The sequence below is a fragment of the Myotis lucifugus genome, unplaced genomic scaffold (assembly GCF_000147115.1).
Source record: "Myotis lucifugus unplaced genomic scaffold, Myoluc2.0 scaffold_4, whole genome shotgun sequence".
NCBI lineage: Eukaryota > Metazoa > Chordata > Mammalia > Chiroptera > Vespertilionidae > Myotis > Myotis lucifugus.
Genome location: NW_005871052.1, coordinates 14,223,795 through 14,244,143, shown reverse-complemented (window position 1 = coordinate 14,244,143; position 20,349 = coordinate 14,223,795). Strand labels below are relative to the sequence as shown.

At 42.2% G+C, this 20,349-nt stretch overlaps 2 protein-coding genes across 8 annotated transcripts in view; both read left to right on the top strand.

Annotated features, from left to right (window-relative positions):
* Window positions 1–6,867: 6,867 nt before the first annotated feature.
* LOC102434757 (OTU domain-containing protein 6A) lies at window positions 6,868–7,779 on the top strand. Its single transcript, XM_006082981.1, has one exon. It carries the CDS (start codon window positions 6,868–6,870, stop codon window positions 7,777–7,779), a length of 912 nt encoding a protein of 303 aa, XP_006083043.1.
* Window positions 7,780–13,359: 5,580 nt separating this feature from the next.
* IGBP1 (immunoglobulin binding protein 1) overlaps window positions 13,360–20,349 on the top strand; it is a 36,120-nt gene continuing 29,130 nt past the window's right edge. For 4 of the 7 annotated variants that reach the window (XM_023764521.1, XM_023764510.1, XM_023764528.1 and 1 more), the window contains exons 1-2: window positions 13,362–14,020; window positions 14,384–14,677. In XM_023764521.1, coding sequence (XP_023620289.1) covers window positions 13,710–14,020; window positions 14,384–14,677 — 605 coding nt within the window. In that variant the 5' untranslated portion in view covers window positions 13,362–13,709. Of the gene's footprint in view, window positions 14,021–14,383; window positions 14,678–20,349 lie in introns of all 7 variants that reach the window. The other 3 variants (XM_023764514.1, XM_014465910.2, XM_006082911.3) reach the window with 3 other exon arrangements.

The following is a 20,349-nucleotide window of genomic DNA, read 5'->3' as shown; positions in this document are numbered from 1 at the left end:
CTACCAAATAAAATCTATTAAAAATGTTTTTTTAATTGAACAGAAACTCAGGGACTTATAGGACAACAACAGAGGATCTAATGTGGTTGAAAAAGTACTCAAAGCCTGGCTCAGTGTGGTTCAGTGGTTGAGGGTTGACCCATGAACCAGGAGGTCATGGTTCAATTCCTGATCAAGGCACATGCCTGAGTTTTGGGCTTGATCCCGAGTAGGGGGTGTGCAGGAGGCAGCCGATTGATGTTTCCCTCTCATCATTGATGTTTCTATCCCTCTCTCCCTCTCTCTCTGAAATCAATTTTAAAAAGATTTAAAAAAAAGAAAAAGTACTCAGAAATTATGGGTGAAAACGTCTCAAATTTGGTAAGTGATATAAACTTACAGATTCAAAACCCAAATGAGATAAACCCAAAGAAATTCCCAAAGGTATGTCATAGTGAAATTTCTGAAAACGAAATACAAGAAAAAAATTATTGAAAGCAGAGAGAGAAACAGAATCTTATCAATAAAGGAAAACAATTAGAAAGACAGTAAATTTCTCATCAGAAACCATGGAGGCCAACAAAAAATAACACAACATTTTTCAAGTTATGAAAGAAAAGCATAGTGAACTCCTCTGGGGAAAATATCCCTCAGAAATAAAAGGAAAATTGAGACATTCTTAGGTGAATGAAAACTAAGAGAATTTGTACAAAGAAACCAATTTGAAAGAATGGCTAATTGAAGTTTTTAAATGAAGTAATATTGGAAAATCAGGAAGGAAGAACATAATAAGCAAAACTGGGGGTAAATACAATAGACTTTCTTTGTCCTGTTGAATTGTCTATTAAGTTTGAAGGTCGAAGCAAACATCTGAAAACTAATGTGGTTCTGAATTTATGTAGAGGACATTTAAGACAACTATATTGTGAAATGGGTGAGGGTAAAAAGATGCAAAAGGAGGTAAGGTTTCTATGCTTCACTCAAACTGGTAAAATGGCAACATAACAGATTTTGGCATGTGTGCGCCTGTCTGCACACACAGACACAAATGTACCAAGAGTAACCATTAAAAAAGTTATACAAGGAGATACACCCTCACACACTACAGATAAATCACAATGGAATTCTAAAAAATGTTCAAGTAACCCAAAGGAAGGTAGGACAAAGAAAGGTAGGACAAAGAAACAGAAATTAACACAGAAAGAACAAACAGAAAACAAAAAAATTAAATGGCAGACTTAAGCCCTAACATATTAATAATTACCTTAAATGTAAATGATCTATATATGCCAATTAAAAAACAGAGACTTGCAGAGTAGATTAAAAAACGACACACCCATCAACAGATGAGTGGATTAAAAACTTGTGGTACATCTACACAATGGAATACTACGCCACTATAAAAAAAAGGAACTTTTACCATTTGCAACAGCATGGATGGAACTGGAGAGCATTATCCTAAGTGAAATAAGCCAGTCGGAGAAAGATAAATATCACATGATCTCACTCATGTGGGATATAATTATCAACATAATTTGAGGAACAACAATAGATCCAGAGACAAATGGTAGGGGAGGGGGGGATTAGAGAGCAACCAAAGGACTTGTATGCATGCATATTAGCATAACCAATGGACACAGACACTGGGGAGGTGGGGGCTTGCCCGGGGTGGGAATGGCGGGGGAAGGGGGGTTGATTGGGGAAAAAGAAGACATATGTAAAACTTTAGACAATAAAAAAATAAAATAAAATAAAAAATTAAAAAAACATGACGCAACGAGAGGTAAAAACTCAAAATATAATGATATTGGGATGTTGGAAGTAAAAGGAGATTATATATATATATATATATATATATATATGTATGTATATATATATTGCAAACATTAATAAAGAAAAAGTAGTGGTTATATTTATATCAAATAAAGTAGATGCTAGAGCAAAGAAAATTACTGGAGGCAGAGAGGGGCATTGCATAATGATAAAAGGGTGAATTCACCAAAAATACAAAGTGATCCTAAATGCTGATTTGCAACAGAGGTGAAAAATACATAAAGCAAAACCTGATAAAACTGAAAGAAGAAACAGAAAAAGTGAAAATTACAGTTGGACACGGCAACACTCTTCTATTAACAATAAACAGAAGAATTAGACAGAATATAGAAAAGTTGATAACACCATCAGCCATCGGGGGGATCTAAACAACATTTATATAATACATCACCCAACCACAGCAGTATAAAGATTCTTTTCAAGTGACCATGGAACATATGTCAAGATAGAATAGATTGTAGACCATAAACAAACCCCAATATATTTAAAGAAATTAAAATCATATGGAGTGTATTCTACAACCACAAAGGAATCAAAGTAGAATTCAGTAACAGAAAGGTAACAGGATAATCTGCAAACACTTGGAAACCAATAATTCACTTCTCAATAATTCATGAGCCAAAGAATCTCAAGGAAATCTAAAAGTATATATTAAACAGAATGAGAATAAAAATACAATATATCAAAACATATAAGATACAGTCAAAGTAATACGGAAAAGCAGATTTATGGCACTAAATGCATACATTAGAAAAAGACGAAAAGTCTGAAATCAATCATCGAAGCTCCCACCTCAAGGACCAGAAGAGTGACCTAGAACCAAAGCAGGCAGAAGAAAGAAAAACAGAGCAGAAATCAGTGAAGTTGAAAACAGAAGAGCAATAGGGAAAAAATCAATGAAACAACAAACTGGTTCCTTGAAAAGACCAATAAAATTGACAAATATATAACAAGACTGACAAAGAACAAATAAAAAAAGAAAGAAAACACAAATTACCAATATCAGGAATAAAGCAGGGAATATCACTACAAATCTTGCATATATAAAACACTAATAATGTAACACTACAAACAACTCCACACACATTAGGTTGACTACTTATATTAAATGAAAAAATTCCTCAAAAAAAACAACCAAAATTCATTCAATATGAAATACAGTTTGATTAGCCCTATAACTGTTAAGGAAACCATTTTTAAAATATATTTTGATTACAAAGAGGAAGGGAGAGGGCAAGATAGATAGAAACATCAATGATGAGAAAGAATCACTGATTGGCTGTCTCTTGCATGGCCCCGACTGAGGATTGGGCCCTCAACCCAGGCATGTGCCCTGACCAGAATCAAACCTCAACTTCCTGGTTCATAGGTCGACCCTGAATCACTGAGCCAAGCTGGCCGAGCAGGAAAACATTTTCTTTTTTAAAATTCCCCAAAATGCAATCTTTTGACCCAGGTGTTTTCACCAAACATTGAAAGAATTAACATTGGTTTTAAACAGTCTTTTCCAGAAAAACTGAAGAGGAGGGAACACTTCCAAATTCTTTTGATAAATCTAGAATTACCCTGATACCAAAACCAAACAAAAAAGTACCAAAAAGAAAACTACCTGGTACAGACCAATGTCTGTCATTAACGTAGATTTAAAATATTAGCAAATAGAATGTATCCTATCTAATAATAGACAAAGATGGTAATTGACTGTACCTTCGCTATGCCTCCCATTGGCTAATCAGCGAGATATGCAAATTAGCCGCCAACAAAGATGGTGGCTAATTTGCATACTGCAGGCAGGGCAGGACAGCACGAGCCACCATCCGGGCCCTGTGTGCAGCCCTGGGCGGCGGGGCTTAGGCGGCGCAATCACACCACCTAAACACTGCCCCCAGCCGGGACCCCCGTGTGCCGCCTAAGCCCCGCCGCCATGCAGGACCCCCGTGTGCTGCCTAAGCCCCGCCCCCAGCCGGGACCCTATGGCGATCGGTGATCAGGAAAGCACAGCCTGCAGGCAGCACCCCACCCTGGCCACAGCTCAAGGGAGAGTACAACACGCAGTGGAGGCCAGGAGCCTGAGAGATCAAAACAGAGGGGCACCTGCTCCAAGCCTCCAGTGTGGCTGGGGGCAGGCCCCCAGCAGACACACACACACACGCACACACACGCACACACACACACACATACACACAGCGCCTACTCTGATCCTCCAATGTGGCTGGGGGAAGACCCCCAGCAGGGACACACACACACACACACACACACACACACACACACACGGCAACTGCTCCGAGCCTCTGCTGCCAGACTGTGGCTGTCAGTAGGACATCCACTGAGGACTCCCGGACTGAGGGGCAGGTTGGGCTGAGGGAACCCCACCCCCCAGTGCACGAATTTGGTGCACCGGGCCTCTAGTCAATATATAAAAAGAACTGTAAACCATGACCAAGTATAAGACTAGCTCAAATGTTGACCATAAATCAATGTAATCTACCATATCCACCAGCTAAATAAGAAAAATAACACAAACAGTTCAATCGATGCAGAAAAAATAACAAAATTCAAAACCATTCATGTTAAAATCTCTCAGAAAAATAGAAACAGAGGAGAACTTCCTCAACTTGATAAAGAACATCTACAAAATCCGATAACTCTTATGATACTTAATGGTGAAACTGAAATGCTTTCCCACAAGATCCAGAACAAAGCAAGGCTGCCTGTTCTCACCACTATTATTCAACATAGTGCTGAAAGTTAAACTCAATGCAATGAGGCAAAAGAGGGAAATAAGAGGATAAAGATTGAGAAAGATAAAATAAAAATGTCTATTCACAGATAACATGATTCTCTGGGTATAAAATTCCAAGGAATCTACACACAAAATAATATTCCCAGAAACAGTCAGTTGAGCAAGGTCATCTGATACATGATAATCATATATGTATTTCTAGTATGTATTTCTACATACTAGAATAAATATGTAGACACTAAAATTAAAAATATAACACCATAAAAAATACCTCAGAAAATTGAAATGCTTACGTGTAAATCTAAAAAATATATGCCACACTTATATGCTGAAAATAATGAAACACTCATGAAATAACACAAGAAAAATCTAAATAATGGTGATACATACCGAGGTGTCAATTCTCCCCAATTTGATAAATGGCTTTAACCCAATTCCTATGAAAATCATAGCAAGATTTTTTGATAGCTACAAACAAGATTATTCTAAAATTTATATAGAAAAGCAATTTGGAAAAGAAGAATACAATTTAAGGAAAGGGTCTACCTAATCTTAAGACTTATTACAAAGCTATAGTAATCGAGACTGTATGGTGTTGGTAGAAGAATAGACACATAGATCAATGGAATAGAATAGAGAACCCAGAAATAGACTCACACAAATATGCCCAACAGATTTTTTACAAAGGTACAAAACCAATTCAATGGAAGAAGCACAGCCTTTCCAACAAATGGTGCTGGAGCAATTGGACAACCATGGGCTAAAAACTGAACTTTGACCCAAGTTTCAAAACTTACACAAAAATAAACACAAAATAGATCACAGATTTAAATTTATAACCTAATGCAATATATTTTTTTTACTAAAAAACAAGACAAAATCTTTGGGATCTTGTATTAGAACAGTGATTTGCAACCAGTGTGCTGCAAGAGTTTTTAAAACATGCAATACCCGACCACTTAGGGCAGTGGTCGGCAAACTCATTAGTCAACAGAGCCAAATATCAACAGTACAACGATTGAAATTTATTTTGAGAGACAAATTTTTTAAATTTAAACTATATAGGTAGGTTCATTGTTATTAATTTAACTAGAGGCCTGATGCACAAAATTCGTGCAAGAGTAGGCCTTCCTTCTCCCGGCTGCTGGCACCGGCTTCCCTCTGGCACCCAGAACCCAGGCTTCCCTCCAGCCGCTGGCATGCACCCAGGGTCCAGGCTTCCCTTGCAACCCCGGCTTCATCCGGAAGGACATCCGGTCTAATTAGCATATTATGCTTTTATTATTATGGATTAGGGTACTCCTAAGCTGGCCTTTGCTAAAAATGTTTCATTTTATAATAATAAAGCCACCAACACAAAATAATTATAATTCTTAAATTGATGACGAAAATACCTGTAGGATTTGCAGCTGGTTGGAAAAATACAGGTAACTTTATGCTTCGAGTAGGTACTTTTGTCACCTGCACGTGATTTGCAGACGCGACTAGCACTAACCACTGCACAACGAGACTGCTGACTGACTGGCTCACTCAACTCCTGCATGAATCGCATGCGCCTCCCCCGCGCTGGGTATCCCGCGGCCCGCCTGCACCGTGTCTCCGGTCGCCCAACCGACCGATACCCCCCACTTCTTCTAAAGCCACTTCTTCAAAATAGACTCGCCCAGGCCGAAAACCGACTTCTGCGCATGGGCCACGAAGTATCAATTGCACAGGAATGTAAGGAAATGTCTTTGTTCTAATACACAAAACTAAGGGTTCTCTGGTCAAGAGACCTGAAAAACTGGAAGAAGCCACAATGCCTCCTGGACAAGTCCGGTGTCAGAGCACATTCAGCTGTTGGTATAACATTTGTTGTAATTCTCACACACGACCAGTGTCTGCATTGTGTTCAGGCTTGGAAATGAAGTAGTAAGAGTCCGTGAAAAATTCTACAAGCCCAGTTGCTGCGCGAAACCTGCAAAGGCGGAACCCTGCACAGAACCTGCAAAGGCTGGATTACAGGCCTAGTTTCAAACCAAGCTCTGAACCGGAAACACCTGTTGCTATGGTGTCTAATAGGGGCCTGTCTAGGGTCTCCCAGCAGCCAATCCCAGTGCCAGGCGTCTTGGGGCGTGGCCATGTTGAGACAGTGGCCAATGGCAGAGAGGACCATGAATAGTGGGCGGGCAACCAGGGTCTTAAACGAACAGAGCAGCCCGCCAGTGGAGGCTGAGATCAGCTACCTGTTGGACGGTTTGAGCAGTTGGACTGAACTGTAGCGGGTCCTCTCGCTGCCACCAAACTTCGGTTCTCGCCAGCCGTTAAACACGATGGAAGATCTGCAGCTTGAGTATCAGCGGCTGAAGCGTCGCCACCTCCGCGAGAAAAAAGAGCTGCAGGACCGCATCCAGGCCATGAAGAACTCGGTCCCTAAGAACGACAAGAAGAAAAGAAAGCAGTTGCTCCTTGACGTGGCCCGCCTTGAGGCCGAAATGGAGCAGAGACAACAGCGGGAGCTGGAGAAGTACACAGAGCTTCCCCCTGCCAGCAGCAACCTCGATTCGGTCAGTGAGGGTCTGGCCAAGATGGATCTTGAGAACCGTCCTCCTTGCCTCTCGAGGGCCCAGAGAAGGCGCGAAAGAAGGGCGGCGCTCCAGAGAGAGCGCCAGAAGATGGCGGCGGCCGCCGCCGAGGTGGGGTACCTGGCCAGCTGTCGCCGCGACGAGGAGGAGAAGCTAGCGGTCATCCTGGAGGCCAAGAACCTGGAGATGAAGGAGATCCCGGCCGACAGCCACTGCATGTACCGCGCCATCCAAGACCAGCTGTCGTTCTCCGTGACCGTGGAGAGCCTGAGGGGCCGCGCCGCCAACTACATGCGGAAGCACGTCGACGAATTCCTGCCCTTCTTCAGCGACCCCGAAACCCGCGAGGTCTACACCCGCGAGGACTTCTTCAACTACTGCGACAACATCGTGCACAACGCACCGTGGGGAGGCCAACTCGAGCTGAGGGCCCTGTCGCACGTCCTGCAGTGCCCCATCGAGGTGATCCAGACGGAGTCGCCCGTCCTCCTCATCGGGGAGGAGTACACCAAGAAGCCGCTCACCCTCGTCTACAGGCGCTACACCTCCAGCTTTGGCGGGGAGCACTACGACTCGGTGAAGCCGGCCGAAGCCGAAGCCGAAGCCGAAGCCGAAGCCGAAGCCGGCGCCGTGAGGGGCGTCGCCTCGTGGTTCTTGTAGGCCGCCGCCGCCGCCGCCGCTGCCGCCGCTGGTGCCGGGGCCGCCGCCTGGTTCCCTCAGTAGGCTCTGTTGTTCCCTTTGCCTTGCTGCTCTGTTTTTTCTTTTCTTCGTCTTATTCAAAATTTAACAGCCCCGCGCCCCGCTTTTCCACCTGGTCGTTCTTCCTCCTCCCCCTTTCCGTCTTTGCCTCCTTCGCACGGTGGGGGGCAGGGACTCGGTACAGGGAAGGGATCTGTATTGTACCGCTTGAGGGGCGTCAGTTTGAAAGTCCCAACCGCATCTTGCCCTTCAGGGTTTTTGCCTCCCTGGCCGATGAGAATTGGTTACGTTACAAATAATGTGGGCGTTAAAATGGAAACTGGGTTTGATGGCGTTCTTAACTTGGGGAAAAATCAGCTTAGCTCAGCATCTTCAGACTGTCCATGCATATATTGGATTACTTAGATACACTTGGCGTTTATGTACTCGAAATGCCTTGTGAATGCCTGTTGCCTAGTTCTTGGTGGGGGGAGGGATTGTTTCGTGGGCTGTTTGGGGTTTCTTTTTTTCTAACTACTGTACATGTTGAAATAATTAATCACCTATCTCTTTTCTCCAACTGTAAATTACAATAATATTGAAGTGCTTCAGGTTCTCTACATATGGTATTACCATTCACTACTGACTTTTGAGATCACCTCCTTTAAGAAGACTTCTATGAACTCCCTGGAGAGGCTTCCCTCCTGGGTGTTTCTGTCATACCCTGTGTATCACCATAACATGTGTTGTCTCTCTCCCTCACCTAGTTGGTAGAGCCTTTGGAACAGGGTATGCGTATTTATATCCCAGCAGCTAGCACATAATATGTCCTCAATAAATATTTAGTTGACTCAAATACCTCCTGCTTGCTTATGGCGTATCAAGTCTGCACTCTTCTGGCTGACTGTATGTACATCCTCCCTAACTAAGATAAGCCAGCCTACTGATTCAATCTTGCTTCTTTTTACTTATTAGCACAAGTCTGTTACATGTCCATTTCCTCTTTTGTTCTTCAGTAGGTCTTTCATTTCCCCCTCTTTTGTAATATAGCTTAGTGGTTGGGCTCTGGAAACTAGATTCAATGGAGTTGGGTTCAAATCCCAGTATAAGGGAAGACCAGTTACTTTAACCTCTCTGAGCCACAATTTCTCATCTGTAAAACCAGGGCATATATAACAACACCTATTCTTATGGCAGTTGTGAGGATTAATTGAGAAAATGCATGTAAAGTATGTAGACTAGTCTCCTGCCAGGAAGTGAGTACTCAGAGAAGGCTAGGTATTATTATGCAACATTATTCACTTAACATTGAGTCCCTACCTAACAGGTGTCACATGCTGTGCTGAGGTAAATAAAGACATATAAGGCACTCTCCTTGGCCTCAAACAGTTCTCAGTCTAGTGCAGTGGTTCTCAACCTTCCTAATGCCGCGACCCTTTAATACAGTTCCTCATGTTGTGGTGACCCCCAACCATAAAATTATTTTTTTTACATATATTTTATTGATTTTTTACAGAGAGGAAGGGAGAGGGATAGAGAGTTAGAAAAATCGATGAAAGAGAAACATCAATCAGCTGCCTCCTGCACACCCCCTATTGGGGATGTGCCCGCAACCAAGGTACATGCCCTTGACTGGAATCGAACCTGGGACCCTTCAGTCCACAGGCCAACGCTCTATCCACTGAGCCAAACCGGTTAGGGCCATAAAATTATTTTCGTTGCTACTTCATAACTGTAATTTTGCTACTGTTATGAATCGTAATGTAAATATCTGATATGCAGGATGTATTTTCATTGTTACAAATTGAACATAATTAAAGCATAGTGATTAATCACAAAAACAATATGTAATTATATATGTGTTTTCCAATGGTCTTAGGTGACCCCTGTGAAAGGGTTGTTTGACCCCCAAAGGGGTCTCGACCCACAGGTTGAGAACCGCTGCCTTAAGGGCAAAAACCCCTGTGTCTTGATCTTTTAATTCCCGGGACCTAGCATTCAGGTAGCACACAATGAATGTGGAAAAAAAGAAGGAAGGGACTTCTGCAAAGTCACATAGCTATTCAGTAGAAGAGGTAAGATTCAAATCCAGATCTCCAGAGTGTTTTAAGTGCTGTACCACATTTCTCAGAGTTGGCTATGGAAATAAGAATTTAAATCTTCCATTTAATGCAAGCTTCATTATATTGGATTTTTTTCCTTTCATGGCTTAATGAAACCTCTTGACAGTATCAGGTAAATTCAAATATCAAAAATACTTAGTAAAGATAGTTTGAACACTTATGGATTAAGTAATACATAAATTTTTGGCAAATTACACTATACACAATTGATCTTATCTAGTGTTAATTGCTGGCATTACAGATACAAATGTCAGTAGAGTATTACTCATTCAAGATAAAACAGCAGTAGACCCACTAAAGCCAACCAAAGAATGCCTAAACTGCCAACCAAGCACCTCAATTCAGATAGGCAGGAAAAGGTCTACTTTTAACATTTCTTTCATGAATCATACAATTATCCAAGATAACAAATCTGTGTTAAGATCCTTATGGAGCAAAAGAACATCTATCATCTCTACCAGTGAGTCACATCAGGAAATATTTGAAAGGTCATCTCATTTCTATGGTCATGTGTAGATTAATTAAAATGCTTTCTACTATTCTGGACTCTAGTTTTTCCCCATCCCAACTCTATATACTGTTGCCCAGTTCATCTTAGCTGTGTGACCTTGGGCAAGTCACTTAACTTCTCAGGGTCTGTTTCCTCAACTGCTAAATGAGGGGGCTGTGCTAGATTAGTGCTTTTTAAACTGTTACTTAGAGCCCTTGAGTCCCTCAGACACCCAGCCGTGGTGTTGTGGGTGCTACTAAGCAGGTTAGGGAAAAGATGGGCTGAGTTGGCATGGCAGGGGCATCCATCTCCAGCACAGCAGCCCTTTTAGAAATCATGGCCTATCTAAAACTTGGTTTGAAAAAAGAGTTCTGCTACAACAAAAAGTTTAAGTATAATTACACTTACATGATTTCTAATGGTCCTTCCAGTTCTCCTAAACCAGGGGTCCTCAAACTTTTTAAACAGGGGGCCAGTTCACTGTCCCTCAGACCGTTGGAGGGCCGGACTATAGTTTAAAAAAAACCTATGAACAAATTCCTATGCACACTGCACATATCTTATTTTGAAGCAAAAAAACAAAACGGGAACAAATACAATATTTGTATTTGCATGTGGCCCACGGGCCGTAGTTTGAGGACCCCTGTCCTAAACTAAGATTTTATAAAAGTCTTCTATATTGCCCTAGCTGGTTTGGCTCAGTGGATAGAGCATCAGCCTGTGGACTGAAGGGTCTCGGGTTCGATTCTGGTCAAGGGCCCATCCCTGGGTTGTGGGCTCGATCCCCAGTGTGGGGTGTACAGGAGGCAGCCGATCATTGATTCTCTCTCATCATTGTTTCTCTCTCTCCCTCTCCTTTCTTCTCTGAAATCAATAAAAATATATTTAAAATTTAAAAAAATCTATACATGATAGGGATTTAATGTGATAAAGTGTTTACATACAGAAACACAATAAACAACTAATTTATATTATTTTTTATTTATTAATCTTGGTAACTATAATAATAAAAGCATAATATGCTAATTAGACCAGACAGCCGAATGACTTTCCAGATGTCTTTCTGGACGACCTTCTGGACGAAGCCACAAGGGCCGAGGCAAGCTGCCGCGGCTGCAAGGGCCGAACCCCTTGCACAAATTTCGTGCATTGGGACTCTAGTCTCAAAATAAGATGCAATGCAATGCTTATAATGACAATTTAATATACACTCTGAAAGTAATTGGCAATTCCCATAAAGACTGTCATTTTGGAAGCCATAGAAAAAAATGGCTTACAAAGTTCAGGACCAAATTCAAATTCTGCATATTTCTTTTTCTCTTAGACAACAGTAAAGCTATACCTTAATCCAAGCAAATGCACATGAACAAATTTTCTTTAGTCTCACAATTACTGAGTTTCCAAGTCTCCTCCACAAGTACTATCTTATTACTTTGTATTACTGCCCAAGGCTGACCCTAAAAGCTCAATTTACTAGAGTCATTAGAGGTGCCAGACAAATAAAACACTAGGTAATAATTTGCCAGTCTCCCTTCCTCCTCAGCTTCTAAAGTGAGGGGTCTCAAGGGGAGGTTTATTAGAATCATCTGGGAAGCTTTTCCAACCTACACTTATGTCCCATTCTCCTCGCCCTCTTGCAAAGCATTGTTTTAGCCAAGGACTTCATTCTGCCCCACATAAGTCTTTTTTTTTATTGATTTCAGAGAGGAAAGGAGAGAGAGATAGAAACATCAATGATGAGAGAGAGAATCATTGATCTGCTGCCTCCTGCATGCTCCTCACTGGGGATCAAGCCTGCAACCTTGGGCATGTGCCCTTGGCCGGAATCGAACCTGGGACCCTTTAGTCCAGGGGCCGACACTCTATCCACTGAGCCAAAGCGGCTAGGGCTGTCCATCTTTTTAAATCCAGCTCAATTTAAGATTGAGGGACTAAAAACAATTGAATTTGGAAGACTCTGGCTTTGTCACAACTGGTTGGGCAAGTCACTTAACCTTTCTGGTGTCAGTTTTTCCTTTGATTTTTGAGGTTCCCTTCCAACTTTGAAATTCTATGACAGCATATCGTATCTAAGAAGCTTTCTGAATTCCTAGCATAGAATGACTTGTCATTTCTTAGTTTTCTAACAGCCTATGCAATGTGACATCACCTAGTTATATACTGTCCTATATTGCCCTCTAGTTGTTTTTACATGAAAAAATTTTTTTTCAACTACATTTAGTTTAAAAGCTTATTTTCCAGGCCAGAAAATAAGCTTATTTTCTACTTATCTTAAATCTTCTAGGACAACTTGGGGTGTATCCTAAGGTAATCAGTATACTAGTATATTTATGATTTGTTCAAAACAATGACACCCCCCAATTATATTTTTACATCAGCACTGTCCAGTAGAAATATAATGTAAGCCACAAATGCGAGTCCAATATGTAAATTTAAGTTTTCTAGTAGGCACATGAAAAAAGTGAAAAGACACAAGTGAAATTAATTTTAATACATTTAACCCAATATATACAAAATAACTATTTCAACAACGTAGTCAGTGTAAAAATTATTGATATAGTCTTGTTTCGTAATAACTTTTCAAACTCCGGTGTCTGTTTCACATTTACAACACATCTCAATTAAAAATGGGCATATTTAAGTACTCAATAGCCCCATATGGCTAGTGGCTACGTATTGACACTGAGCACTTCATAAGTACTAACTGGGCTAGCCAGAGGGTTGCAAAAATTAATCAGACGCATTCTAGTAAGGGAGATACACAGATCTGTAGATGCACAGAACTGTGCTTGGTGGTGGGGGTGGGGATGTCAAGGAAGGTTTCACAGAGGAAAACTTTTTAAAGGCAGTGTGTGGGAGGAAGGGTGACCTGAGGCGGAAGTGGGCGGGAGAGGACTGGGTGGGAGGATCCCGGAGCTCCAGCTGTGGAGGCGCTACTTGCACTCGGCACTCAGGCGCCCAGACCTGCGGGCCACCGGGGCGGCACAGGGGCTGGAGCCCGGGCTGCCGCGGCCCCTCGCCTAGCGCGGTTAGGCGCGCGGCAGACCGGCTCCGGAAGCGCGCCGCTCGCGCTCAGTACTCAGCCTCGCCATAGCCGGGTCTCTGAGCCCACGGAGCTTCCCAGCTCAGCCTCCGCGAGGAGGAGCAAGCGGGAAAGGGGGCTGAGCGTTTTGCTCAAGCGCTTGTTTTTCTCCGAGGCCTCCTACAGGTAACGACGGCCTGGTCAAAAAAGCCAGTGGAAACGGTTGCCAGGGCCGGCTAACAGCTGCTTCCGGAGGTTCTCTGGCGCTTCGGCAACAATGGGGCCACTGGACCGAGGGAGCGCCCCTTCCGGTTTCGTAGCTTCTCACAGAGCTCCGTGGCGCGTCGCCTTTAACCCCGGAAGTGAAGTCTTCCGGGTTCCTCCCTCCCTCAAGATGGCAGCAGCCGAAGAAGACGAGTTACCGCTGCCACGGCTGCCCGAACTATTTGATATCAGCAGACGGCTTCTGGACGAAGTGGAAGTAGCGACCGAGCCCACCGGTTCCCGGGCAGTCCAAGAGAAGGTGTTGAAAGGACTCCAGCTCCTTAAGCAGGCCGCCGAAATGTTAGCGCAGCTCGACTTGTTCAGGTATGGGGAGAGGGTAATAGCTGACAACGTAGGTAATAATGGTTACCAAGGGTGGAGCCTTTGGGCCTGGGTGGAGGAGACTAAGACTAAGGGCCTTTCATGCCTGCCTCCCATTGTGATCTCGTGTATATTGTTTACATTCTCCACCTCTCTTCCCGAGTAGTCAATATCCCACGACTGTTACATAGTATCTGCTGTTGACGGGTGTGAGCGCTCAGCCACTAGGAAGAAACCAGGCCACTGTTCCCCTTGCCTCCACCCTTTGCCTCACTCCCACCCCAACGCGCCCCACCCCCCCAGGAAGCAAGGGCCACAGTTTTAATGCCCAACCAGGCTTCACAGCCTCTTCTTTGCTTTTTCCAGCCAAAATGAAGATTTGGAAGAGATTGCTTCCACCGACCTGAAGTACCTGATGGTGCCAGCATTTCAAGGAGCCCTCGCCATGAAACAAGGCAACCCCAGCAAGCGCTTAGATCATTTGCAATTGGCTCGAGAACACTTTTTAAACTACTTAACTCAGTGCCAGCACTATCATGTGGCAGAGTTTGAGTTGCCCAAAACCAAGAACAACTCAGCTGAAAATAACACAGCTAGTTCCTCCATGGCCCATCCTAGCCTCGTTGCTATGGCATCTCAAAGACAGGCTAAAATAGAGAGGTGGGTCAGTAGTTATAATTAGAAAACTGCCCAATGCCAAGTGCTGTATGTTTGGGGGGGGCGGGTGGACAATGATATATGTCACTCTTTTCATTTTTATTGAGCATAGGCCCTGGTGCTAGCAAACTCTACTGAGTTTTTCAAGAACCCTCTACCTTTGTTGAGATGATCATTCCTAACCATCAGACGCCTTATGGTTGCCAACAACAGCAATGTAGTTTAGCGGAATGTCTCCCAATCTCGCCCACATCACAACATGGTAATATTTGTATAGTACTGTGGGGCAAATATCTCTGAAGGGCACAATATCTTGTAGTTGTAGTCCATTTACAATCCATTGATTGAGAATCTCTGTTCTAACAGTATTGGATCAGGTGTGTAACATCCCGAACTAATCTTAGTCCTGGCATACCTTCATCGTGTAACCTTGAACAACTTACTTGCTCTCAGTTTAGTTTTTTTTTTTTTTAAATGTATTTAAAGAGTGCTCACAGTGTCTAGGAACTATGCTAGTCACTGGGGATACAAACTGAGTATGCCTGTTTCTGTGAGTATGGGTGGTGTCTGCCTTGGAGGAGCATACAGTCTGATGAGGGAAAAAAGGCATAGAAACAGTATCGATATAAAATGATGTGATAGAAAGATGTACAAGGTACTGTGAGAGCAGGCTAGAGAGGCACCTATCCAAAGAGGGAGCAGGAAAGAGGAGAAGGCTCCCTGGAAGAGGTAACTCTTATGATGAGTTGTTTAAGGATGAATAGGAATATTATGGCATTAGGCAGCACAGATAGCATTACTAAGATATAAGGGCATTAAAGAGCTGTGCTGAGGTGGAGATGTGTGGGTGGGGAATAACTATAAGCAGTTAGGTGATGTTAGAATGCAAAGAGGGTTGTGGAGAGGGGGAAAGAATGATACTCAAGAATGTTGTAGCATTCAGACCTAGGGGAGCTTGGGGTGTGAGGAAGGTGAAGGAATAACCTCAATGATTAACATAACAATAATGAGGGAATTTGTGGTCTTCCCCTAGTGCCATTTGTCATACCCTGAGGGGTCTAGACAAAGGGAAGTTACAAGTTACCCTGACATTCTACAGGTATGTTATCTGATTAAATGCAAAAAGACAAAAGGCTCAGTAAAAAGTTGATCTTTGTCAGGGAAGATACTGGCCTAGGACATGACTACCCACTATAAGCTGCTTTTTAATTAAGAGGTTTCATTTCAGACCATCCTTTGTGGTTACTTTAGGTCTCTTAGTTTGGAAGACTGCCATGCAGGCCTTCCCTGAGTTAGTCAAGTTAGTATGTGGCCCCTTTTCATCCACACAGCGTTGTGGAGAAAGAACAGTGCTCAGATCTGGTTGGAGGGATAGGGAAGGTTTCAGAAGGTAACAGCATTTGTGATAAGCCTTGAAGGATGGTTAAAAATAGAGATTACAGATTTTCCTGAATGTAAAAGTAATACCCATAATAGAAAGTTGGAAAAATAGAGAATATTTTTTGAATTAAAGTAATCCTTAATCTTAGCACTCAGAGATGATCTTTGTTAACTTTCTGAATGTTTCCTTTTAGATATGATGTAGTTATTTTAGTTAATAAATTTGGAATAATACTGTATATATAGTTTTTCATCTTTTTTAACCTAACATTATATTGTGAGCATTTCCCTGTGTCTTTTGAAACCATGGTATTTAATGGCTACATAACATTTCAGCCCATAGATACACCATAAGTATTTAAACTAATCTTTTATTGTCAAATACTTAGACTATTTATGGTTTGGGCTTTTATTTTTGCTATTCTAAATAATGTTAAGAACAAACATCTGTTTTTATTATTTTCTTTTATATGTTTTTATTGATTTTAGAGAAAGAGGAAGGGAGAGGGAGAGAAACATTGATGAGAGAAAGACATTGATCAGCTGCTTCTTGCATGTCCCCTACTGGGAATTAAGCCCAGAATCAAATCAGCAACTTCTTGGTGCATGAGTCAACACTCAAGCACTGAGCCATACTGTGCTGGAGATGGATACATCAATGATGAGAGAGAATCATTGATCAAAACATATATTTTTTTAAATTTTACTTTAATTTTTCCATCACCATGTATCTCCTCTATGCCCTCTTTCACCTCCACCCCCCACTCTATACCCCCTCACTCCCACATCCCCCTCTCCTGCCATCACCACACTGTTGTCCGTGTATATGAGTTCTCTCTCTTTTTTTCTTTTTTGCTTAAACAAACATCTTTAACTGCATCTGTCACTGTTTCCTTAGGATAGATTTCTAGAAGGACAAGTGACTAGATCAAAGGTTTTAAATACTTTAAGAATTTTTTAAAAATATTTTTTATTGATTTCAGAGAGGAAGGGAGAGGGAGATGGATACATCAATGATGAGAGAGAATCATTAATCAAATGCCTCCTGCATGCCCCACACTGGGGATCAAGCCTGAAACTTGGGTATTTGCCCTGACCAGGAATTGAACCACGACTTCCTGGTTCATAGGTCATGCGGGGGTATTTGAAGACTTGATGTTAACAGTGTGTTGCTTTCCACAATAACAAATTGCAGAATGTGTCCCACTGCACTGATCTTGGATGTTAACACTTGGAAAATCCATTTGGGCAAACAAAAGTATTTCATTGTTTTGATTTGCATTTCTTTGGCTAGAAAGCTTCATCTTTGAACATTTTCTTTACATGCCTGATAGATGAGATATCAGCATTTTCTTACTTTCAGACTCATACTTCCAACACCCTACATCAGTGATTTTCAACCTTTTTCATCTCATGGCATACGTAAAATAATTAGTAAAATTCTGCGGCACATCAAAAAATATACTTTTTGCCGATCTGACAAAAAAATAGGTCTAATTTTGATTTGTTCATACCAGGTGGCTATTGTTGTGTTGGCTGTTGTCTCATTTTTTTATTTGACAATCTAAGAGAAAAGAGGTCAGTGCTCCTGACTAAATCATCAGGTATTGCATGTTTTAAAAATTACTGTAGCACATCGGTTGAAAATCTCTGCCCTACATGGATGTTTCACAGACATCTCAAACTTAACATGCCCTTAATTGAACCCTTGGCTTTTTAACCTGCAATATCCCCCCACACCCAAGATTTCACCATCTTAATAGGTTTATCACCATTCACCAGGTGTTTAAGCCAGAAACCTAGAAGTTAGCCTCATTTCCTCCCTTCTGAATCTCCACATCTATTCACTCTTCAAGGCCTGCCAATTCTAGCTACAAAATGTATCTTACGTCCTTCTGCTTCTCTCCATCTCCATTATCTCATACCTTAGTCTAGACCACCAGTATCTCACCTGAAATAGCGAAACCACTAACTGCAAGGCCCTGCATGATCTGGTGCCTGCCTCTCTCCAATTTCATTGTGTATCACACTCCCTTTGCTCAGTAGCCTTTTCGTTCTTTGAACAGACCCAGCTCCTTCCTTCTAAAGCAGTGGTTCTCAACCTTCCTAATGCTGCGACCCTTTAATACAGTTCCTCATGTTGTGGTGACCCCCAATTTCATTGTTACAAATTGAACATAATTAAAGCATAGTGATTAATCACAAAAACAATATGTAATTATATATGTGTTTTCCGATGGTCTTAGGCTACCCCTGTGAAAGGGTCGTTCGTCCCCCAAAGGGGTCGTGACCCACAGGTTGAGAACCACAGTTCTAAAGAGTCTTTGTTCATGTTGTCTTTGCATGGAATGCTCTTCATTCATCTGTCTCCCCTGCTAGAATGTATGCTCCAGGAGGTCAAGGAGCTATTTCTCTTTTGTTCACTGCAGTATGTTGACCACAGGTTCTGGCATATAGAAGGTGCTCAAGAAATATTTATTGTTAACAAGTAGGAGGAACAACACGAGCAAAAGCCCAAGGCAGTTTGAGGTATGTACATGGAATGGAGAGTAGTCTGATTTGGCAGAAGCTCAGAGGTCTGAATAATGAAATGATGTGTATAGAATATTGAAAGGGAAGAGAGAGGCAGAAAGAAAAGTTAACATGCTGTAGTAGTACTTCAACTTGGAAGAGGTAATAAAAATGAAGTTACAACTATCAGAGACATTACTTTTGCAATAGAAAAGTTATTGTTCAGATCCTTAGTTACTTTTTGTAGGTCCTCCCTCCCCCACCCCACAACTTTACATACTGAGGCCATGCTACATAAAGCACCTCTCTCTCTCAAAACCTGTTTCTTCACGTATTCTCTCCTACTCTAATTCCCATCTTTGAGGAGTAAGTGTAAGTCTGATTGATTGACTGCACCTCCATTCTTTTGATAGAAACAGAAGAGTAGAAGCTAGGTAAGCAATAAATCTAATTTTAGATTTATTGAATTTAGTTCCAAAAGTGACAACTGGATAACCATCTCCATAGACAGATGGAAATGTGTAACTAAAACATGTGAGGCAATTTTGTTACTAGTGCTAAAAATTTAGGCACTTTGGTGGGTTTGTATAGTTTGCCAAGGAATAACATGTAGAGGGGGGAAAAAAAGCCAAGGATAAAACCTTGAGGACAAGTTAAGGGAGAAGGAAGAGAAATGAAAGAGCAACCAGAAGTAAGTAAGAGACTCAACAAGGTACAGATAGAATTACTTGTAGAAGCCTGGGCAAGAGAGAGCAAACGTCATGTCCTCTTGAAGCTTCTCCCTACCTATCACCACCCTCCTCCCCCATATTGTAACACTTAGTTTATGGTTCTTATAATAACTATATTATTCTCTAGACTTGAAATTCCTAAATGTCAGAGGCTGACTAATTGTATCTTTAGTATCCCAATTGTATCACTGTATTCTTGGTGCCCAGTAATTGGATTATAGTAGGTAGTTGAGTTGTCTTTGGGAGAGACAGAGTGGTCTTTAGGAAGATGGAAGCAATGTGGTATAGCAGAAAAAGCTTGGGCTTTTTAGTCAGACAAACCTGGGGTGACCAATTTCTACCACTTAATTGATGGGGCATCATCTAGCCCTTCCTAGATTCAATTTTTTTTATCAGCTAACAATATTTGTATTACATTGCTGCTTACAAAGCACTTTTATGTGTGTTGTTCTATTTGATCCTGTTAATGACTGCACAAAGCAAATATCCCCACTAGAGGCCCGATGCACAAAGATTCATGCAGGAATGGGCCTTGCTTCCCCTGGCTGCTGGCACCACCTTCGCTCCAGCCCGGAGCCGCCTTTCCACCTTCCCACGCTGCCCAGAGGCCCGGAGCGGCTTGGGGGGGGGGGGGTGCGGAATGCCTGCATCATTGCCATGGCGACAACGCAAATGTCCTGCCCCAACCCCAGCCACTCGGTGCCTGTGTATGCAAATTAACCCGCCATCTTTGTTGGGTTAATTTGCATACTCACTCCTGATTGGCTGGTGGGCATTGTGAAGGTATGGTCAATTTGCATCTTTCTCTTTTATTAGCATACTAGAGGCCCAAAGCATGAAATTCGTGCCAGAATAGGCCCTCGAAACCCCGGCTGTGTCCAGAAGTTCATCTGGATGATCGTTCCACTGTTCAGCCATTTGGTCGATTTGCATATTATGCTTTTATTATTATAGACTAGAGGCTCAGTGCACAAAATTTTGTGCACTCGGGGTGGTCCCTCAGCCTGGCCTATGCCCTCTTGCAGTCTGGGACCCCTCGGAGGATGTCCATCT